Source organism: Antechinus flavipes, chromosome 2, assembly GCF_016432865.1.
Source record: "Antechinus flavipes isolate AdamAnt ecotype Samford, QLD, Australia chromosome 2, AdamAnt_v2, whole genome shotgun sequence".
NCBI lineage: Eukaryota > Metazoa > Chordata > Mammalia > Dasyuromorphia > Dasyuridae > Antechinus > Antechinus flavipes.
In genome coordinates this window covers 350,608,186-350,633,231 of record NC_067399.1, presented here as the reverse complement: position 1 = coordinate 350,633,231, position 25,046 = coordinate 350,608,186, and the positions used below count along the sequence as shown (strand labels likewise).

The window sequence follows — 25,046 nt, the reverse complement described above, 5'->3', positions numbered from 1 at the left end:
CTTCTTCTTTTTTTTTTTTTTTTTTTTTTGTTGTTGTTGTGTTGAGGCAATTGGGGCTAAGTGACTTGCCCAGTATCACACAGGTAGTAAATGTTAAGTGTCTGAGGCCACATTTGAACTCAGGTCCTCCTGACTTCAGGGCTGGTGCTCTAACCACTGCACGAACTACCTCTCTCCCTCTCCCCTTCCTACCCCCCCCCCCTTTCCCTCCATCTTCTTTTGTCAGGAAAAGGATCCACAAAGTTTTCAATTTCAAATTGTCTTCTCAGGAATAAAGCAGTAGCCGAAGGGAGAACGCTTTTCTTTGATTTCCTCCAGCCTTTTCCGCAGCACATAAAAATCAAGCCCTTCCCAGAACACAATAAAAAAGAATCGCCGATTCTCCCATAATTCAACAAAAAGCGTCAATAAAAACGTTACTCTCCTTCCTAGAGTGTAGGGTGGTACGTAGGAAGGAGGAGTCCCGGTGTCTTTGAATCATTTGGTCAGGCGTGGCTCCACCTCTGAACCGCCTTCTTCCTATCCAGAACTTTCAAATCTTAGTAGCTTCTTCAGCCTTAGTCTTGATAGATCAAAGTGAAGTTCAGATAGCTTATTGTGCCGCCTGTACCTTCGGAGAGGAAAAGAACCTGTTGCTTTGCACAGTGCCTGATCTAGATTTAACAAATTTTGACATTGTGCGGAGCGTTTGACTAAGCCACATTAATCTGTTGAAGTGAGCCTCAGCTTGGGCCTCTGTGGGGCAGAAACTCTTTGCAGAGCTGGAAAGTGGGTAAGTAAACTTTGAATGAAGCATAGGGAGAAAATGAAATGGGGAACATCGTCTAAACTGACGTTATTTTGGTGTTACGCTCGGGTTAGAGAAATGAGCTTGTTGGACCTAGTTTTATACCGGCCTGGTAGGAATTCGTGCTTTCTTCTCCCACGCCCTTGCATGCCCCCGGGGCCTTAGCTCTGTGGAATGTCTGGGATTGCGTACGTAAAAGCCCGAGCACTGGTGCAGTGGGTATAGTTGATACTTGATAAAGGCTTTTCGTTTTTGCAATTGGGATCAGGGACGAACCTTGTACCTACCTTTCTGAGACTAACGGGGTTTGTGCCACTGTTTCGGGAAAAAAAAGTTCAAAGGGGAATAAGGAATTGTCGCCTAAATTCTGGAATAAAGTGGTTAGATAGGAAAAAGGTAGAAAGAGAATAGCTTTAATACTGGCTACGATCCGGAGAGAAGGAAAGACTAGTTTGGGGAATTGGCTGATTGCATCTCTTGAAAAAAAAATACTACTTTTATATGACTAATTCCTTACATATGGAAATGACTCTAAGATTGTTCCTCATTTGTGTTCTTGTAAAGGACTTACTGCCTGTACTGCTATGCTGGCTGCAAAGTTTTGTGTCTCGTTTTAGAGACTTAACAATAGCCTAATCTTTTGCTTTCCTGGGGCTCTTGGGACGGGTTGCTGTGCTCTAGTGAAACCGACTGGAAGGAGAGGGGAAAGTAGGAGGCCAGGAAGACGTGGGGGTGGGGTCGGATCCGGAGATTGCATGCTTAGCGCAGTTTCTTTGTCTATGGCAAGTTGAAGGGGAGGGAAGAAAAGGCCCTATTGTGACATGTGTGCATGATATTTCTTAATAGCAACGAATTAGTGATTGAAAATGTATTGTTGCTGGAAAACGCATCTGTTCGGCGCCACTAGTTCACAACCACTGACACCTGACTCAGTTGGAAATAAACAATTTTTATTTTGATCCTGGTGCTAATTTGACAGTTTTGAGAGTCAGAGTGGATTCTAACTTTCTAGTCTTGTTCTGTTATTCCTGTCCTTTTCTATCTAATTATTATTTTAAAATAGTTATTCCCTGTTAAAAAATACTTTGTTGGTATGTGATGCTTTATTTGTTACATTTTATAAAAGCTTTTTTCTTTTTTAAGAGATGTATGGAATCGGTACCAGAACCGTAGGAGGGGGTAAGGAGAAAACAGAGAGGAAGAAAATATGCTACGCTTAATTACTGAAAAAAATCTTGTAATACTAGTTTTTAAAAACTGAAGTATGATATGTTGCTGGAGGAAGAAAATTCCGGTTTAATGTCTTAATTTTCTGAGGCTTTGTAATCATCCTTTAACCAAAAGATTTGTACTGATAAAAAATAGTGCTAAAAGAATTGTTCTAGCTATTAAATTAGTGCTCTGGACTAAGTCATTGTTCCTGGACTAAAGCACTAATAAATTTCAATTAAGATGGAAATAAAATAATAAAGTCAATTGTTTTTCTCTTTTTTAGTGTTAAAAATTCTTTATTCAAACACTAAATAAAATTAGCATTTCTATATGTAGAATATTCCATAGATCTTACTTTTTTTAAGTATGTAATACATTCAACATATAACTTACAAAGCTATACTATACTTTACAAAAAACTATACAAAAATATATATACTATATTTTTTCTTCATAAAATAACTCATGAAAATTTTGTCTTCACTTGAAGTTATTTGTATAACAGCGAGGTGGCTCATTAGACAGAACTTGCCCTGGAGTCAGGAAGACCTGAATTCTTAAATAGCTTCAGACATTTACTAGCTGTGTGATTCTGAGCAAATCACTTAATCTCTTTTTGTCTTATTTCATCTTTTATCTAATAAGGATAGTAGTAACATCTATCATCTATTTATCTAATAAGGATAGTAATAGCAACAAAATTTTTTCAGATTAGGTTTTAGGTAGAATCTCATATGAGGTTTTTGCTTTTTTTTTCTGGAGTAGATGCATGATCTTATTGTAGGAGGGAAGTTTTCTGATCTGGACTAGCCTTACAGATACCCCAAAACAAATGTTCTAGAATATCAGTGGAGGAAATGATAATGGAAAGTAGCAACCATAGAAAACTGTTGTTCTAGTAAAACTTTTAAGAATTGGTCAGTTTGCTTTCTCAGAATGGTCAAAATTCTCTTTGTCTATGATGAGGTGCAAATGATGTGGTTAGTGGTAGTTGTGATGGGGTTTGAAAATTGGGGTGGGCGATCCCCTCTGCTCAGAGGTGCAGATCCTATGCAAAAGAATTCACAAATATGAAATCTGTGTGGCAAAAGGGATTTATTGGCATTGAGAAACCAGATTGCTAGGAAGATCTATGGAATATTCTACATATAGAAATGCTAATTTTATTTAGTGTTTGAATAAAGAATTTTTAACACTAAAAAAGAGAAAAACAATTGACTTTATTATTTTATTTCCATCTTAATTGAAATTTATTAGTGCTTTAATCCAGGAACAATGACTTAGTCCTTTAGTGGGAAAAAGATCCTGTTAGGAAGATAGCAAAGATTAACACTGAGAAGAGAATATCTTCCCCAATGGCAAAAAAGGATAGTTTGCTAAGAAGATGGCTTTCTTAGCAAGCATAATCCTGTTTAGGACTTCTACAAAGATATCTGAGCTTGTAGCCCTAGATATATGGCCAACTCTTGAGAGACTGATTTTCTATTCAATTTAAAATTGAATGAGATTACTTAACTGGGAGTTTTAGCCACTGAGAGTTGTTTATAGAAATTCAATGGAGGGTGATTGATCTACAATTGATTGAATGAAACCACTTAATTGGGAGTTTGCAGGCTTTTCCCAGGGTCTGGGACCACCCTGAAGGGGATAGACATAGGATGCTATGTCTATCCCCCCAAAAGATCTTAGTTTATGTCATTTCCCCCCTTGGGCCTCTTTCAGAGGAGTTTGGACAGTTTCAGGGTTCACTCCCATCATCCAGATGTATAATGACCTTTAATATCAACAGAGCTTCTCTGAGGGCCTAATAATACTTTGTCTGCAGCTAGTGTTAATTTTAAAGAACTTTTGTATTGGCTATGAGTCAAATATTTTATAAGTTTCTTTGAATGATTTTTAAATGATTTTAAGGTGATGATATGTCACCAATTGATAGTTCAATTTTAGGAATGATGAAAATGTACTTTGTTGACAAATGATAGACTAGTTTAACCTTTCACTTTAGAGAACTTTAGAGAAGTAAGCTTTCAAAAATAATAAAATGTAGCAAAGCAAATACTTTATTTTTTTATTGAAGCTTTTTACTTACAAAACATATGCATGGGTAATTTTTCAGCACTGACCCTTGCAAAACTTTGTTCCAGATTTTTCTTTCCTTCCCTTTACCTCCTCCCCTAGATGGCAGGTAGTCCAATACATGTTAAATATGTTAAAATATATATTAAATCCAATATGTATACACATATTTATACAGTTATCTTACTGTACAAAAAAAATCAAATCTAGAAAGAAAAAAACCTGAGAAAGAAAGCAAAATGCATAGTTTATTGTTTATTCAAGAGAAATTGTTTTAGGAAAATGTTTACAGATGAGAAAACTGCAGGATTTCAAATGTAAGCCCAAGGGACACATTTTGCTCATGTACAGTCTATATTTAGCTTTGAGTAATTGTGACCCTAGAAATAAAAATTGTTTCAAGTCTGTTTTCAAAAGAAAATGACAAAAGAAAATTTCCTATAAGTGCTCAGATGTACCAGAAACATTCCAGAAAAGTTATAATAATTCAACACAATGAAGAACATAAAAGAAAAATAGCAACCAGTTTCTCCGTCTAGTCCAGAACTACACAGGAAGATTGTTAGAAATTTCTCTGATGAGAGATAAAGTGAGGGGAGAATGGAAGAGGGGGAAAGGGAGAGAGAAAAAGGAAATTATCACTAGAAATTGAGGCTTTAAGTCTTCACAGGTCTTTGCATAGGGAAACAATAAGGAGTTAACAAATCTGTTAGCTTTGTAAGATTCTGGTTCCCTGGTAGCCTATATTGAAGCTACAACAGGAGACAAGGAAGCATGATGCCCAGAAAATCCTAGTACTAGAGGACCCCAAAAAAGGTTAGAAACTGGCATTGCTATCGCCATGAAAGCAAAAAGTCAAGGCCATCACAGCAATTGAGTAGGATAGGAAACTTATTAGGAGATCTAAGACCTGTATAATTTATCAGGTCCACAAGAGAAGTTAAAAGCAATTCCTCCTAGAATTTAAAGCTGAAGGAAGAGACAGAGAAAGGGTGAGATTAAAACTTGTGCTGGCTGTTAGATAATCTAGAAAGCAAAGATTTTTGCAGAGGGTCAGGCCACCATATCCAGAAGAACAGAGGCAACAGCAATAAAACTATTGAGCAAATAGGAGCATGCATTCTAGACACAGGAAACGGGCAATGCTAAGGCACAGTGGTGGGAGATGGAGGCTCTTTTTTAGAGGAATTTTAGTAGGTCAGTGGGGGTGGATCCTAGAATTTATTTCCTAGAAAATGTGGAAAGGTATGATGGAACTAGGTTATAAAGAGATTTAAATGTTTACTAAAGAAGTTTATATTTGATTCTGGAAGTGATATGAAGTCACCAAAACTTAGTGATTTTTTTTGTGGGAGAAGGGAAATAGGGCCATGGTCAAGTAAAGCTTTATCTTTTACCTTTATTTAAATTTTTTGGGGGGAGTTTGAAGGCTTTTCCCAGGCTCTGGGAACTCCCTGAAGGGGATCCGGGCCATCTCCAAAGATACGTCAATGGAGGGTGATTGACCAAGATCTCCGATTGAATGAAACCACATAACTTGGAAAAGACTTGTCTGGGAAAGGTATGCTTTTCCCAGGATTTGAGAATCTTCCCAAAGGGGACACAATTTACATCTGGGATTTCCCTAGAGGTAACATCATTTTCCCTCCAAAAGATCTCATTTTACATCAGGATGACTGAGAGGTTAGTGGGAGTGATTTTGTTTCATATTTTAAGCTTTCAGAGGGAAAAAAAAAGGAGGAAAATACAGAAAAAATCAGGAGGAATTTAATATTTTCATTTAAATGAGATGTACAAGAATATACCAGTGTGAGGCAACTGTTTAAATAAGTACTTAATATGTTCTTACATTGTGATAATTGCTAAGGATAAAAATATGAAAATAAAAAGTTTTTGCCCTAAAGGTTATAATTTAAAAAATCAGAACTCTTAGTATTTTCTTCAGTATTCTTGTCTTTGTATAAATTGCTCTGGTTTCTTGTCTCTTTATTCTGCATCAGTTTTATTACCCAAAGTTCTCTAAATTAAATGTTATAATATAATAATTATTACATTAATATGTTACATTATTAATATATTACATTAAGGTACAATTTTAGATTTTAGTCTTTTTTTTTCCCTGCTCCATTTCAATCCTCCTTTAAAAGTAGAAAATTTGTTTTGATTTTGACTGTTTTTCATATATTATGCCTTCTTCTTAACTCCTTTACCTAATTCCTGTGTTTTTGAGTTTGATATATTTTTACACAATTTTGTCTGTATCTATGTGTATTCTATCTTCCATATACCATTTCACATAAATATGAGATTCATCTTATACCAATTCTCTTCACCTCTTCTTTCTTGTTTTCTGCATTCTTCTTATACACTTCAATTCTGAGAATTAGAAAATTTTTTTCTTTCTATCCTACTGTATATTCTTCCTTTCACCATCTTTTCTGTTTCCTTTTTAATCCCTCAGAACTGAAACAATCCTCTGACTCTGCTTTTTTTATTTATCTCCTTCAATATTTTTAGATGTTAAGATTCCAAAGAGACATTTCTTTCTTATTAGAATGTTAACAGTATATAATGATCAGAAGAAGCTAAATCTTTCACATTTGATCGTCATTACAATACTACTCTTAATGTATACAATGTTCGCCTATTTTTATTCGCTTTATTTTGTAACAATTCATGTTTTTCCATGTGTTATGGGTTAGTTGGATGTTATGGGAGCCAATGGCTGTTGGATGTTAAGGGAGCCACCTGCCAGTGGCTGCTGGGGATCCTACTCAGACCAGCAGAATGGATTCCTTCATGTGAGAGGATGATAATGAAACAAGGAGACTGAGAGGCAGTTGCATTCTCTGACCTTTCTCCTCTTCCCTCTTGCCTCCAATTTATTTCATTCCCAATCCACAAGCAACATCTGTGTCAGTAAAGGCTGATTTGTAATTCCCTCAGGATTGTTATGATTCACAGCTGTAGGGGCTTTTGGAGAACCGACCTGTACTTTCACACTTAGGCGGGGTCCTTAACACCCATGTATTTCTGAAATTAAGCCCGTTGTTTGTTAAAGAACCAAAGTATTCCATCACAATCACATACCACAACTTATACATTATTTATTGTTGTTATTATTATTAATTTATAATATTATATATTATTATATTATTTTATACATTACTCAAGTGAATCTTCTCAGTATAATGTATATATATTTTGCTACCACAAAAAGAGCTGCTAAAAATATATTTGTACATATGGGTTCTTTTTCTCTTACTTTCTTTAGAATATAGTATTGCAGGATAAAAGGATATGTATGTTTTGTAACCCTTTAAGGCATAATTCCAAATCATTTCCCAGGATATTTGGACTAGTTCCTAGTGTTAACTCAATGGAATTGATAAAATGCTTATTGGTTCACACATTAGAGCAAATCCTTACAAGGTGCTAAGTCACTAATATTGATAGAAACAATGCTTAAGTTAACATCTTTGAGAGTTCACACATTAGTTTACATGTTTGGAAGATTTCAGGGTTCAGTATGAGATATCCAAATTCACACCTCCCATAATCCCATTCTCAGAGGAGGAATCAACCTTTGAGTTTATACCTCTAAAAGAGCATAAAAACAGCTGAGCTCAGTCAGGAGGGTGGAGTTGAAAAGATTGACAGGGGAGTGTCAATTGGAGATTGAGAGTCAGAGTTGAGCTAGAGGCAGAAGGTGGAAGAGCTAAAAGACAAGCTGTAAGAGCTCTTGGAACCAAGGAGTGAGATAAGCCTCTAAGAAAACTAACCGGGCTGTATTGAAAGAGACAGTAAAAGCTTTGAACTTTTAACACCTGGCTGCACTTGGAGTGATTATTACTCTGAATTGAAACTGAAACCAGAAAACCTCCCCAAGAAACCTGCACCTACAGAGAACCATTATATTTTAAAGAAGAGAACACCACAGTTCATTATAACAACAACAATGCATTAATGTACCTATTTTTTTCTTATTTCCTTAGCATTTGTCATTTTCATTTTCTGTCATGGTAGCCAATCTGATGGTGGTGTCTCAAGTTGTTTTGATTTGTATTTCTCTAATTATTAGTCATGTTAAGTATTTTTATATGGTTATAAAACTTTGATTTCTTTTTCTGAAAACTACCTGTTCATAACCCCCCATTTATCAATAGGAAAATGATGTTTATTTTTATAAATTCAGCTCAGTTTGCTACATATTTGAGAAACTTTTTCCTACCAATTTCCTGCTTTTCATCTAAATTTTGCTGTACTAGTTTTGTTTGTGCAAACCCTTTTTATTTCATGTATTAAAATTGGCCATTTTCCTTTCTATGATACTCATCTCTTGTTTTATCATTAGGTAAACTTATTATTATTATTATATCATTAGGTGACTTTTGAGTTACCTAAATATCTCACAGGTATTTCCTCCCCCCCATTTCCCTAATTTGCTTATAATATTCCCATTTATGTCTAAATCATGTATCCATTTTGAATTTATCTGGGTATACCATGTGAAATGTTGTTCTTTGCTTACTATCTGCCAGACTGAATTCCAGTTTTTCCTAATAATTTTTGTCATGTAATGAACTAAAATCTCTGGATTTATCAAATACTAGGTTACTGTGATAATTTATTTCTGATTATTGTCTAATCTCTATTAGTCACTGTTTCTTATGTAATATGAGATTTGATTATTACCACTCTGTAATATGGTGGGGTCTGATATTGTTTAAGCTGCTGTCCTTTTTAAATTTTTTTTCCATTGATGTGCTTACTCTTGACCTTTTATTCTTCCAAATGGAATTTTGTTATTTTTTTCTAGCTCTTTAAAATGATTTTTCTACCTCTTTATACCACATCTATTTTTATAGTATTCTAGCTCTTTAAAGTAATATTTTTTCCCTAGCTCTTTATTTTATTCTAGCCCCTTAGAATAATGTTTTTGAAGTGTGATTCGTATAGACATAAATAAGTAAATTAATTAGGTAGCATTTTCATTTTATTACATTGACTTAACCTGCTCATGATAAATTAATATTTTTTCAATTGCTTAGTTCTGTCTTTATGTGAAGAGTGTTTTATAATTGTCTTCATATAGTTCCTTTGGATGTCTTGGAATCAAATAGTTGTCAAACAAATACTTAAAGTATTTTATGCTGTCTATATTTATTTTAAGGGCTTTCCTATATTGTTTACAAAATATAGAAATACTGATTATTTATGTAGGTTTATTTTATATCCTATAACTTGCTCAGCTTAATAATTTCAACTCATTTTTTATAAAAAAATGATAATTTTGTTTCTACCTATTCCTATAATTTCCTTTTTTGTTTCCACTTATTTCTATAATTTCCTTTTTTTGGGGGTCTTATTGCTATAGATTTTCTAGTATGATATTCAATTATCATGGTAATAATGGACATCCTTTCTTCATTCTGATCAAATTGGAAAGGCTTTCAATTTATTCCTTTTATAAATCTGGCTTGTTGTTTTAGCTAGATACTATTTATTTCCATTGATTCTTTTGCTTTCATAAGGAGTGTTGTATTTTGAGCAATGCTTTTTCTGCATCTACTGCTAAAATCATATGATTAAATTTTTTTATTATTGATATGGTCAATTATAATTATATTGCTAATGTGTTTATATGCTAATATTGAACAAGCCCTGCATTCCTGGTAGGATGAGCTTTGTGAGAAATTGCTGTGATCTCCTTGCTAGTATTTTATTTAACATTTTTGTGTCAATATTCATTAGGAAAATTGGCCTGTAGTTTTCTTTCTCTGTTTTTGCTTTCCCTGGTTTAAAAATCTTAACCATATTTGTATGATAAAACGGGTTTGGCAAGATTTTAACTTTTTTTTTCCAAACAGTTTACATTATATTAGACATAATTGTTTTTAAAATGTTGAGTAGAATTTCTGCGTTTTTTTCCTTTGGGAGCCTACTTATAACATTCAATTTTTTCTTTAATAGGGTTATTTTTCTATTTCTATTTCTATGTTAATCTGGGCAATTTATATTTGTGTTAATATGCATCCATTTTATTTTGAGATTGTCAGTTTTATTGGCATATTAGTGAGCAAAATAGCTCCTAATAATTGCTTTAATTTCATCTTCATTGTATGTTTACCTATTTTGAGATTTTTTTTTCCTTTAAGTTAACCAAAAACTTTTATTTTTTTGTAAATTCAGTTCTTAGTTTTATTTATTAAATCAAGGGTTTATTACTTTTAATTTTATTAATCTCTCCTTTTAATTTCAGAATTTCTATAATGGTGTTTATTTAGGGGTTTTTAATTTATTCTTTATCTACTATATTTTTAAGTTGCATGCTCAGTTCATTGATTTACCCTTTTTTATTGTTATAAACATTTAGATTAGGGAGAACAAGACCCAAAATTTCCCCCTAAGTATTGCTATATCACCTCAATTTTCGTATGTTCTTTTATTGTGGTCATTGTCTTTACTTAAGTTATCATTTTTATCTGGATTTGTTCTTTGACCCACTCATTTTTAGGGTTATATTATTTAGTATCTACCAACCCTTTCAATGGTATGCCATTAATATAGATAGTGAGCATTGGATGGTCAGCTGTAACAGCTGCAGTCGAAAATATTCCTGTATTCTGTTGTTGGAAGTCAAAATATGGGCACATATCACCAAGGCAATTAAGAGTCTGTATCAGTAATCCTGATGCTACTACTTCTCCTGGTTGGTAAGTCACACATTGTTTACCTGTATTAGTGACTGGGATATTAGCTACACATTCCTCACATTTCCCACATCAGGGTATGGATGAACACTGTTTTATAAGCACTCTCAGGAGGTGAAATGGTCAAGCCCAGTGTGTCTGTAGGCAAAGGATCCATAGCTGGATAGGGACAGATTTCCCCTCTCCAGGGCATATCTCAGTAGTCCTAGCTGCACACAACTCTATTCTCCCCAATTATAATCCCTTTCTCACATTCAGTTGCTTCTCGGCTGATTGATCATGTCGGAGTACTGAACTTGTAGAGACTCTCTCGGTGTAACATCAGCTGCCATCATACTCCAAGTGTTTTTTGCCTGGGGCCCTGGAGATAGGCTCCACTTCCCATTTGCTGAGTCAATCTACATTCTGATGTCCAATGGAAGCTTCTGTTGCGTTTTGGACACAGAATTTTGGGTCTTGTTCTCCCATCCTGTCTTCTTTGCCAACATTGAGCTTTCAGATGCCTACTTTGCCACATTGAAAGCATTGACAAGTCTCTCTGGAAGTCCCTTGCCAAAAGGGACCCTGTGTTCCATGTTCATATCTTTCAGATCAGTCTTCATCATAGCCTGGGCATAAAAAGTGTTTGTGCCCACTATGGCATAGCTTCTTATGATCTCCCCTTGTGTAGCCTTAGTATAATTCTTCTACAAACCTCATTAGCATTTTCTTTAGCAAGTTGTCTTATCATAATTTCTGTTGCTACATTTTTGCCAATAGTTTGTACGATAGCTGTCTTCAGACATTCCATGAAATCGGCCAAATAATTGGACTTTGTACTATTTTCATGAAGGCTTCTCTTTTTAGTTTTCTTCCTGGGAGGGTGTCCCATGCTTTGATAGCAGCAGAAGAGATTTGTTCATATGCTGTCAAAGTGTCTACATAATGACCTATACCTGTTAGTTGGTCAGAGGTGACTGGTATATTAAACTCCAGGTTGCCTATTTCGTTGGGCTTTTATTCTATAGAGTTCACTTTATTCAGAAAGCCACAACAAGTGTTGTCCAGGTCCTAAACATGTCCTTGCTATAGATTTCCAATCATTAGGGGTCAAAATTTCAAAAGCCAAATTCTTTAATAGAATCTTAACATAAGATGATGTAGACCCATAAAGAGTGCAAGCCTTTTTCAGATCTCTGATAATTTCTAGATTAAATGAAGTGTATTTTCTTTTTTCTTGACCTGAATAGTTAAACTCTTCAATCACTGGGTACATTTCTATTCTTAAGTCAGATATATCTTGTCCATGCTGCTGCATGGGTGGTGCTGCCTTTCCTTCCCCTCTCCCCTCCTCCTCCTTTTCCCTCCACTCACGAGGATAAAATTGAGGGAGGGAGGTCAAGAGATGGGGAATGCCCTAATGGTACCTGCTCAGGTGTAACTGAACTGTGGAAGTGAGAAGCACCACACCCCTTAAGTTCATCAGCACTGTTCTTGTCCAATTCTTTATGCTTTTCAGCTGCTTTGTTAGAACTTCTGGGATTCTTTAAAGCCAATTGTATTATATTGTATATAAGGAATGTTACTTCAGGAATTGAATCAGGATCCATAACTTCATAATATTCAATTAGTTGCTCTCCCACTAGTTCCCACATATCTGGCTCTAATTTTTCTTCCTTAGAGAGCCAAGGAGACATGTACTGTATAATATATTTAAGAGTCCAGTGACTTGCTTCCAAGTTACCAACAAACCTTTATTAACCAGACTACTCATTCCGCATATTTCCCTTGGGGTGGGGAGACTCTTTACTTAGTATTTGCCCCATTTCAGCTAAAAAATCAAAGTTTACCCTTACCAAAGTTTCCTGCTTGTCTATTTTTATACTCACCCTATTTCCAGGTCATAGGAACTTCTCCACTGAACTCATGATCGTGTCAGTCTAACTGCTGAATGTAGGTCCTTATGTCCACATGTTCAGGCCCCAAAATATAGGTCCTCTGGAAGGGCCTTGGTCTCAGCAGGATAGACACCATGAGAATAGACAAGAATAGAGTCCAAGGTCTATATTGTCTCTTATGCAGTTTGTGTCTGTCATAGTCTGATCCAGTCTCTTCCAGCAATCTCCCTCTCTGACTTTGTCCCTACTTTAAATACCCTATTACAATTACATGTATATTGAGTATGTGTGAACCATTACATCACCAAGCTAAGTACTAAGTATATATATGAAGTAGAGAACAATCAACTCATCAATAGAGTTAACCCTTGTTTCAGGTATACTTCTCCAAACTTCCACCGTCTACATCTCTGTATTAATCATATTTGTCATTTCTAATTCCATTATACTCATAAATAATTTTATTTATCCAAATGGATAGGCAAATATATTTGTTGTCCTTTGTTACCATAAATGCCTTATATAAATACATTTGTTCATAGAGACTTTTTTTATGACTGATATATCTGTAGTATTTTCCTAGGAGTAGAATTTCTAGGTCAGAAGGTATGGATATCATTTTATTTGCATAATATTGATGTGAATTGTTCTGGTTTGCTCACGTTGTATACATTTTCTTTGAAACTCTTGCTTTCATTATTTCTTCCAGCTTAATAGTATTTCAGTCTATACAGATGCCATGATTTGTTCTGCTTTTCCTCAATTTATACTCCTTGTTTTAACATCTGTGTGTATATTTATAATACATAACATCTATTATGTATGAATATTAGTGTGTGTAATATTTCCTAAACTCATAGGATTAAGTAAAGTACAAAATTAAATTAAGTTTATTTACAGTATAATACACAGTTAAACCAAGTCATAAGTAATTTTACAGCATTGTACAGCTGTGAGAAAGAGAATAGCCAAAGTAACCATTAAAATCCTTATATAACTGCTGGTTCCTTATTATTGGAAACATGATAATACTATAATATTTCAGTCTTTTCTGAAGGATTACTTTCATATTTGTTTGCAAGATAAAAGAAAAATCTAGTATTTTCAGGAAATATGTTCTCTTAATTCTTTTTTTTTTTCCTTTTCCTGGTCTCTTCAGCCATCACAATAGTCTTTCCAGAATGATAATCAACAAGCTTTTTTTTTTTTTTTTTTTTTTTTTAAATCTATATCTGTAACCTAGTGCAGAGACTGTTGTATAAGCTCCTTAAGGAAATCTTTGTATTTGCTACTTTTTCTGGCATAGAACAGGTCTTACTAAATGCTTTTTTGATTGAATGACTGATTAATAAGATTGAAAGGAAAATTATAATTTTATATATTAATATTATTAATCAGTTGATGATTAGGATTATTAATCATTATAGTATTAGAATATTGAAAAGTGAATGCTAAAACATTCAATGAGTTTTTCTTTTTTTTTTTTGTCATGTTTAGGTCAGAACAGTGGGTTATGGGATGGATGAAGCAGAGCAAGATCAGCATGAAGCTCACCTCAAGGAGATGTTTGACAGTTTTGATGCCACTGGCACTGGGTCTCTGGGCCAGGAGGAGTTGACAGACCTCTGCCAACTGCTGAACTTAGAAGAAGTGACATCAGCACTACAGCAGACACTGTTTCAGGATAACCTCTTAGGCAGGGTAAGATTTGGAGAGAGGCAAAGGATTAGGAGGCTTTGGATTGTGGAGTGTAAAGGTAGAAGGAAGATCAGTATGTGTTGCAACTTGTAAAAGAGGTAGATGTATATGTTATTGATTGTTAACATTGCTTTTTATAAGCTACTTTATCTCTATAAGACTCATTTTCCTCATCTATAAAATAGAAGTAGTAACACCCAGTCATAATTACAACAAATAATTGTTATGTTTACGCTGAACATTAATTAGAGAGAGAAGAAAAGGAAATGAGGATGAACTATCTTCAAGAGTAAAGGGAAAGGGGATGTCCAAGTTTCTATCTTGATTTATTTTATTCTTTATGAACTCTTCTTGACTACAACTATTTTATTGGGCTTATACTAGTCAGTTTTGGAATTGAGATGTTCACTGAGAAGAGAAAATTCATTAAGAATACAAGCCATTTATATCTGGAATTTGGTTATGATTTGTAATATCTGACAAAACTATGTCATATGGATTGTTTCTGTAGTAGAGTATAAATTAAATACCCATTCTCGATGAAAAAATATATAAAAGTATGGGAAGGTTGGTAATAAGGGCTTTGGCGTAATGTATCATTCAGAATGGAGCAAGATTTCTCCCAGATATATATATATATATATATATATATATGTATGTATGTATGTATATATAGTTATATGTATGCATTAATGCTAATCAAATAGTTTAACATAAGTCATAATTATCTCTTGAATGTAATTGAGATTATAGGTGCAGAAGGAAAGTATTTCTTTTCCTCTGGTTTTGTCAGAGTATGTGGAAGGGTGGTTTGGTTTGCTTTGATTTGTGAATGCTGTCAATATTTTTCATTTTAAAAATATACTTTATTATATTATAAAAGATGTAAAAATTGTAAGCAATACTTATAATGCAGCCATTGAAAAGAATCTAGTGAGAATCCATTCTTTTCTCCCCCTCAGGTTCATATAGTAATTAAGTAACAATTCATTAAGTTTACTTTTTTCTCCCTTTGGTGAGGGAATCAATGTCACACAGCTAATATCTGAGGTAGGATTTAAACTCAAGTCCTTCAGGGCTGATGATCTATCCAGTGAGCCATCTAGTTGCCCCAAGTCTAGTTGTTATTACTAAATTTACTACACCAATAGAAAAAGGGTAAATTCTCCAAGGATACATTATCAAATTCCTTAACATTTCTAAATTTTTTAATTCAATGTAATGGATGTGCATTTTACAATATTACCTGTTTCCACAATAGTAAAAAAGGAAAATATGATGGTTTTTTCCCATTTTTAAAACTCAAAACACTTAGTTTTTGAATAAAATTTAGAATTTTTCACATTAATGTCATCTTCAGATTTTATTACATTAAAAAAAATACCATTATTTTGAAATACAACTCATATGTCAATATGTTCAAATTCATGACAGTCATTTTTTTTTAATTATCAGGCATTTGTTTTTCATTTTTTATTTTCCCCAGTATGAATACCAACCCCTGTTGAGACTGGTTTTTACCATGTGGTATAAATTGCATTGTATCTTTTACCAACTGAAAAACTCTTCCTTCCTTTCCCCACTTCCTCCTCCATTTTTTCTTCCTCATCCAGTGAAAAGAGTGATAATAACTCTAATTGGTCATCAGTCAACAAACATTTAAAACGTTTACTATGAGCTAGGGACTACAACAGCTCCAATCAAACACACATCAAGTTGAAATTAGTATATTGAGTGTGACATTGTCATGAAGTTTGACTTTAATGATGTTCATGTACCATTAATAGAACTTCATTTATAAAATAAAAACCTAAATAAACCCCCATTAATTAGTTGCCTATCCTACATTTGTTTTTTAAAGCTCATATTTGTTCATACATATAATTATCAAAATTCTAAAAATATTGTTTTCAAAGAATAAAATAAGAAATTAAATTAACAAAGCATTAATTATGTTTTCATCCTAATAGTGTAGCAAATATTTCCAAGTACTGTCAGTTCAAATGTTTTGAGGAAAAACAGAATATTGAATTGAGATATTTTGTATCTTATAATAAGCAGCTTCATTTAATATATGTTAGAATTTAGGACCAAAAAACTTTTTGTTTCTTAGGGAAGTTGTCCTAGAATTGGAGTAAATGTGCAACCATTTATTTTATTATTTATTTTATTATTATTATTTAATTGAATATTATTAAATATTATTTAACTAAATATTATTATTATTAGCAGCGATAGTTCTATTTATTTAGTGCTTATAAAGGTTTCATTTAGGTTTCAAAGTCCCTTACAAATATCATTTAATTTTAGATTCTACCATTATCCCCAACTTACAGGTTGGGAAACTGAGGTAGGCTTAATTGACTTGTCCGGGTCACACATCTAGTAAGTGTTTGAGACCAGATTTGAACTTGGGTCTTCCTGACACCAGAGCCAAACTGTATGCTTTGTGTCAGCTACATAAGATTTGTAAATTACTTTACATAAGTTATCCCATTTAATCCTCAAAACAATTGCTCAAAATAACAGTACACCAAGGTGTTAGCTACATTTGAAAATTGAAAAAACTGAGGCTGAGTGATTTGCCCAGGACAACTAGCAAATACCAAACAGGATTTGAACTTAGTTTCTTAAAGACTTTGTCTAGCATTTAGCCATTAAGCCACCTAGGATCATATGATATCCTAATAGTTTATGATCATAAATTAGGGAAGCAGAATCACTGACTAACTTGGTAAAAACTTGATATTATAAGTTATCTGCCCATTACAATTGACATTTTCATTTGAATAATGGATATATTCAGTAGTATCACATTTACTCTGGGTCTTGAAGATGATGAAATTCAAATAGATCTTCCTAATTATATTGTAGTTTTCATTTTAAGGTAAAGTTACCTTGAAATAATGTCTTATACTTTCCGAGGAGATGTGTAATTCTGTACAGATGATTCTGTAGTGTTGGCCATATGTTTGTATCTCAGCCTATGTGTTCTTTTAAAATTTGTTTTAAATTTTTGTTTTAAAATAATAAGAAAAATAGTTTAGTTAGTATGCAATGAGTAAAATATGACCTATGTATGAAAAAATATTTATGGAAATTGACATATAAAAGTTATTAGCTGGCTTTTATAAAGATAGATTTGTTTTGTCAACACATACACATAGGAATACAACTAAATTACTCAGATATAGATTAAAATAATTGGAGAAATATTAATTGCTCATGAATACACCAAGCTAATTCCACAAAAATGAAAACATTATCTAAATTGATTTTTGTATTCAGTGACATATCAATCAAACCAGCCAACATTACTTAAAAAGCTAGAATAAAAAATAAAAAATAACAGAATCCATTTAGAGAAATGAAATACAAGATTCTCAAAGAAATTAATGAAAAAATTTTTGAGAAGGAGGACTTTCTGATTAATTAGACCAACAAGGACTCTTCCTCACAACCTCTCAGAACAAAAAATAGAAATAAGGTAGCCGAAATAAATCATATTCAGCTTTTCCCATGGTTTGGAATACTGAGAACTCATACGGTAAAAGTTCCACAAATTATTGTCTAACCCTCAGCTCAGATAGCAGGAAAAAGTATCTAAGGGACAAAATATATGAGACAGTAACAGAGAGTTTTTAAAAGGGAGAACTCAAATACTTGTAAAGGTACTTGTAAAGTTTTAATCCCATGAAAATTACCGAGAATAAAGAAAGATTAAATAAGTATTAGGATCATGAACCAAGAATGAAAGGTTAAAATGGAAAGGAAGGGAAGATAAATAATGAAGAGAATGTAGAAAAGAAATCCCTTCTAGTAAAAGATATAGAAAATGAAAATTTGAAAATGTAGAAAAGAAAAAGAGGGATTACACTTGGCTAACTAAAAGGGAAAAAAAAGAAGGAAAGAATTAAATAACCAGATGAAAATAAGAGGAAATAAAAAGGGAAGTGATAAAATTCCCAAACCAGGGTAAAGGGTATCAGATGCTTGATGGAAGTCAAGGATAAGGGTAAGAGAACAGTTGGGAACAAGTCATTTTATTGAAGATTAAGCTAAAATATTCTGCTTACTGTGGAAGAAGGAAAAAAAATAAGCTGGAAAAACTCTTAACATTAGAGACAAATGAAATACAAAATAAAATGAATTCAAAACAAAAAAGAAAGAAATTTTAAAAATAAAGTCATACAAAGAATAAAAACAAGGGCCTGGAAAAAGATTTATTACGCATTAAGTAAAAAATTAAGGGTTATCATCATGCTAGCAGAAAAAAGTAAAAAAAAAAAATTCAAAACATTAAAAAAGGGAAAAGGAAACTACATTATATTGAAAGATACCATAGAAAACAAACATATTTGCGTCCAAATTCATAAAGGAAACATTAAAATAATACAAAAGTGGCAGGGAAGTTTAGTGTCAGTAAAGTTTTAGAGATAAACAAAAAGGCAAATATGAAACTGAACAAATTGCTTAAGAAATTAAAACTAAAAAGCTTAAGGTAGAAAGAAACAATGAAATGAAAATGACAATTTTAAGTAAAAGTAAACAAACATGTAAATCTAAAATAAACAAAAAAGGAGATGTTAAACATTGAGGTAGATGAATTAGAAAAATTCCTATAGAAATGATAAATCTAAAAGCCAGTTTTTGACAAAACAAATGGGATTGATAAGCTTTTGGTCAATCTGTTTAAAAACAAGAAGGTAGAAAATCAGATCAATAAAATAACAAGTAATAAAGTGAAATCACAACAAAGCAAGGAAAAACAAAAAGAAAAAAAGATCGGCTAAACAAATAGTAATGTCCAAAATAAAAATGTCTCAAGTATCTTAAGAAATTATGATCTTTCTGTCAGGATAGGTAACATTGTATTTTATCTGTTTTCTGCAGTCAAGATTGGTCATTGTGTTAAATCTTTTAAAGTCATTTCTCTTTATAGCATTTATTTTTCTTTTTTAGTGAGAGGATAGAAGTAGGTAGCATAGAAAACAATTAATTGTATGAATTGAAGTATGAAAAATGATCCAAAACAGTCATCATAAATGGAAATTAGTTTCCCCTAACACCTTGCAAATTGACAGATGATAAAAGTTGGGAATAGTCAACTTGGAAAGATAATGGAAAGAGGAATACTAACTTATTGTCAGATGAGTTGTGACAAGGTCCCTTGCCTATGCTTTGTGCAAGGTTTTTACCATAAACGAATGTTGTGCATTGTCAAAGGTTTTATTTTAATCTAATTGAAATTATCATGTGGTCTTTGATTTTTTGATTTATAGTATGTTTTATTGTTTTCTTAATGTTGAAATATTTGTGCATCCCTGCAAAAAATCCAACTACAAAATCCACTACAAAAAGGACTGCTACAAACATTTTTGCTGTTTAATTTCATTTATAAAATAATTTTAACTGTTAAAAAATCTTGCTTCATTTCTTCGAGAAATTCTAGTTGTGTCCAAGCTGTGAAGTGTTTTTGAGTCATTCTCTTTATTTTTCAGATTTTTACTTTGGGTATTATTGTCTTCATAATAACTCTTTATAGTGTAATTTTTGTTTTGTTTTTGTTTATTCATTTTTTTTTTTTTTTTTTGGTGAGGCCTCTGGAGTTAAATGACTTGCACAGGGTCATATAGTTAATAAATGTTAAGTATTTTGAGGTCAATTTTGAACTAGGGTCCTCCTGATTTCAGGGCTAGTGCTTTATCCACTGCACCATCTAAGTTCCCCTTTGATTTATTCGTTCTTCCATTGTTAATTACAGGATAGAATGTTGTTTTAGGGTCATGCTTCTGGATAGGATATCTGGATTTGGATCTGTTTTAGTCTGTTTGGGTCCTGCTTCTTATTTCTTAGATTGTGAAATATAGATATTGTATTTGATATTGAAAGTTATAGGAAGCCATGGGCATGTAGGAAGGAACATTGGTTGAATATGCACTTCAGGAAAATCACTTTGGTGGTATAATAGAGAATGGGCTGGAGTAGGGAGAAACTTGAAGCAGACCAACCTACCAGTGGACTATTGCAATGATGTAATAAAGGCTTGCATCTGTTAAAATAGTCAGTGGTTTTGTTATTGACAAATTATATTTCTGCTTTTCTTGTTGATGAACTAGTTCTGTGTTCTCTTTGCACTCTATTCATAGTGTATCATTTTTGTGCTATAATAATGATATTTTTATTGCAATTAACATTGCTTACTGGGTGCCAAATACTATGCTAAATGTTTGGTAATTATTACATTCAGTCCTCACAACAATCCTGAGGAATGGGTGCTAAAACTTGAGGCAACAGAGGATAATGTCAAATTTGGCCTCAGGATTCCAGGTGCTTTATCCACAGTGATACCTATATTGCTCTAATTTTCTTGCTACTATTTTGTTGACTGATAGCTAATAAATGTTTTATTGTTTTTATTATTTGTAAAAGACTTTCAGATATTTTGATTATCATTTCTGAAGAGTAATTTTAGAGATATATTATTCTTTCATATGGTTATTAAAAACTTACAATTCTTCATTTGAGAATTATTCATATTCATTGACCCACATCCATTGGGTCTTGTATATTTCATTCAATTGATAAATAATAATAAATTTTTATCAGAAAGAAAATGTTTAAGTAAATAGAGATGAATAGATATTGTGCCTATGACCCAAATATACCATTAAAAAAAATATGCCAAGGTCAGGCAACTTTTACAACTATATATAAGGAGAGAATGAGCTTTAAAAAAATTTTTTTTCTGACCTCTTTATCCCTGTCCCTTCTAGGTAAAGATTATGGAAAGAAAATTATTCTACTAAGTACCTTATCTGACACAAATAAGATCTTATCTTATCTAAGCTAGGGAGAATTGAAACAGTACTATAGACCAATTTCCCTGATGAATGTTGATGCATGTTTAAAAATAAAATACTAACAATTAGATCCCAACAGTATATTACAAAGATCATATACTATGACTAGGCTGGATTTATACTAGGAATATAGCACTGCTTCAGTTCTACAGAAATTATAAACTTATTTGAAACTTATAGACATGACAAAAAAATGATTATTTCCTTACATTCAGAAAAAGCTTTTGAAAAATATACACGACCTATTCCTGTTAAAAACACTAGAAAGCACAGAAATAAATAGGGCTTTTTCTAAAATAAGTAATTTATCAAGACTAAAAGCTAATATTATCTCTTCAGTTATTATGCTAGAAATGCTAGCTATCATAATATGAGAAGAAAAAATATTAAGCAAAGTCAAAGAAGAAACCAAAATCACCCTCATTTTGTGGATATAATTATTGTTTACTTAGATGTGTACTTAATAAAGATAACTTAAAAACTATTTGAAACTTAACAACTTGCAAAATATCAGATATAAAATAAACCTGCTTTCCTTTAAATCTTAGCAAAAGCCCTCCTTTCTACAAGAAATCTTAGAAATTTAGTGCTTTCCTTCTAAGTTTATTATTTGTCCCATATAATTTGTTTGTATATAGTTGTTAGCATGTTATTTCTCTCATTAGACTTTGAGCTGGGAATATTTTTTGTTGTTGTTGCCTTTATATCCCTAATACTTAGCACAATGTTATAGTGTATGATATAGAATAGATTAGGTATTTAATAAATGATAGTTGATTGAACCTAAGTCCTTTTGTCTCTTGTTTAAAAAAGACCAATAAAAGAATTTTATTACAGTGTTGGATTGGGGGTCAGGAAAAATTTATATTAATCCTGCTTCAGGCAAGTGCTACACAAATCACCTAATCTCAGTCCCAGTTTTTTTTTTTTTTTATCTATATAATAAAATTATCTATATAATAAAATTTTCCTCTTACTGTAATAAATGATATAACATGCTTTACAAACTGTTAGCCATTATTTTTTGTGTTATAGTTATTATGGTTTTTATTTAGCTGTCTTGTACTTCTATTGTTTAGGATATTTACAAGTCAAATATTCTCAAATCTGTTGGTTTTTTTTGAATAATGATTAAAATGTCTTTTTTAAAAAAAAAATTAGTAAGTAGGCTTAGTTTTATTAGGATATGTAATTTTCAGTTGAACTTCATTAGTTTTTAGAATACATTATCTTCCATAAATTCTATGGGGCATTTTTTTTCTTCATATTTTAAGATCTTTCTTCTGACAGCTTAAAAAAATTATTTTTGTAGTTTAAAGCATATTTGTATTTGCTTATTTTGTGTGGTTGTATGGAAAGAATCTTTGGATCCTTTCAATTATTTGTTTGTTGTGACCACAAATTTTGGACAGTTTTACTTTTATCATTTCCTAATTAATGGTATTGAACTTGTTTTTAAAAATTTGTCATGATTTTCTGGGAGATCTATGGTCCTTATGCATTTCTCTTCCTGATTTTGAAGTCACTTGCTTTGATTTGTTTAGTATTCATGTGTTCTTTTGATATTTCCCTTTGTTTTTCCTCTATTACATTTTTATCCACTTAAGTATTTTAGTTTTTAAAATCCATTAATGTCTTTTTCACTAATTTAGAGAAATTATCCATTATATATTAGTTAGTTGTTTTCTTTTTTGCTTTATCTTGTGGAGCACTGGGCATTTATTTTTTCTTATGTTACAACTTTTATTTGTTTTCCCCTGCCATCTACTTACCATCTCCTCCTCCTTTTCTGAAAACAATCCTACAGGATAGTCACTACTGAAGTAGTGCTTTCCTCCCCACATACAATTCCACATACAAACTTAGAAATTTTTTTCTCCCAAGGGAGATTGGTAAGTGAGTACTCTATATGTTAAAGTCCACTGATATTTCTGTAAAGTACTTACTCTACATCTAGCACATAATTTCTTGTGGAGGAGGGAAGGTGGGAATTTGGAGGAGTGAACATTTTTAGAGAAAGTTATGTTGATCCATGATGCCATGTTTTATATATGTATTAACCACTGTGACTAGCTCAAGATAAATGTATTATTGCTTATATTAATAGCAATCGTTGACAAGGGAGTAATTACTCCATATACATATGATGATGGTTTGAACCATAAATCTTATTACTCTGAATAGGAACTCTGAAGTCTCAGGGAGTCCCATGGATTTAGGAATCCAAACAGGCAGAGATGGAAAGGAATTTGGAGAAAGTGCCAAAATATTCATTTCTCCTATCAAAGTCATAAACAATAATCTTTGGCTTTCTCTCCTTTCCCTTTAATATACTATTTTTCTTCTTGCCACTTATATGCAGCTTAGGAAATTCAGTGCACAAGGCAACTAACCTCTTAGTTTATATCTGGGACAATAGAGCTACGTTCTCATGAGTAAAGTAAGGAGAAGAAGAGTCTATTCTCTGTGTGTTATGTTTGCAGATTTTTTTTTTTCCTGGAAAAGGTTTAAGATTAATAGGTTACTGACATAATCTGACAAAATAATCATGTTCCATGTTCAAAGCTTCAGCATCATCTTTGACTCCTTTTTCTTCTTTACTCTGCATATTCATTTAGTTGCCAAGTCTTGCCATTTTTGTATTAATTCTTATAAAACCAGTTATTTAAACCATTCATTTAAAAAAATTTGAGTGCCAAAATTTCTCTCTTCTTTGGTTCTCCTCTTTCCCATTGAGAAGGTGATCAATTATATTAGTCATATTGCAAAAAAAAAAAAAGCAAAAAAAATAGAGAAAAAAATTATACTTTAGTCTTCACTCTGCATCTCTAGAGAAGGATGACATTTTTCATCATGAGTCCTTTGGAATAGTCTTTGTATTGTATTGATCAGAGTAGCTAAGTCTTTCATAGTTGATTATCCTTACAATATTGTTTTTATCGTCTACAATATTCTCCTGATTCTATTCATTTCATTTTGTAGCAGTTCATATAAGCTTTTCCCAAAATTTTTCTGAAATCATTTCTTATAGCACAGTAAATCATATACCAGCAAGTTTGTTCATTTCCCTAGTCAGTGAACTCCATTTGTTCTCTATAATCTCTAGGATCCCATATAAATTGTTCTGTTTCACATTTAAAGCTCTTCCTAGTCTAGTCCCATTCTAGCTTTCTAATATTTTTATTCAATATTTCCCCTTCACACACTTCACATTTAATAATAAATCAATGGAATGGATTAGACAAGGGAAAAACAAAAGTAGTTGAACTGAATATCACCCAGTGTACAATAAATCCCAAAACATGAATTACCTAGGAAAGAACTCCCTACTTTGAAAAATTATTGGGAAAACTGCCTGATAGAATGTAATTGTAAATCAACCTCTTATGTCATATATCATAATGAACAGAAAAGCTTAATATTAAGTGAGCTTAATATTAAAGGTCTTACCACCTTATAAAAAAAAAAAAAGGAATGAATTGGGTATCTTTTTACCACCATGGGTAAAGGGAAGGGGAGAGAATTCCTAGGCAAGCAAGGGATATAAAATAGATAACTACAGTCACATGAAATTGAAAAGCATTTGTTTGAACAAAATTAAATAGATAAAGAAGGGAAGTAGTTAACGAGGAAAATCTCTATATCAGGTTTCTCAGTTGAGGATTTGATATCTACGATATATAGGTAAACATGAGAAAATTAAAATATCAATATGGAAGTGGTCAAACAATATGAACAAACACTTCTCAATAGAATTACAAACTATTAATAATCTTTTTGAAAAGGCAATTGAGGTTTAGTGACTTGCTCAGACACAGAT

The 25,046-nt window shown here is 32.4% G+C and overlaps 1 protein-coding gene across 1 annotated transcript in view; it reads left to right on the top strand.

Moving 5' to 3' along the window:
• The first annotated feature begins 507 nt into the window (after window positions 1-507).
• The window catches only part of NIN (ninein), a 123,003-nt gene continuing 98,464 nt past the window's right edge, over window positions 508-25,046 (top strand). The window contains 2 exon segments of the mRNA XM_051978054.1: window positions 508-772; window positions 14,163-14,366. Coding sequence (XP_051834014.1) covers window positions 14,184-14,366 — 183 coding nt within the window. The 5' untranslated portion in view covers window positions 508-772; window positions 14,163-14,183.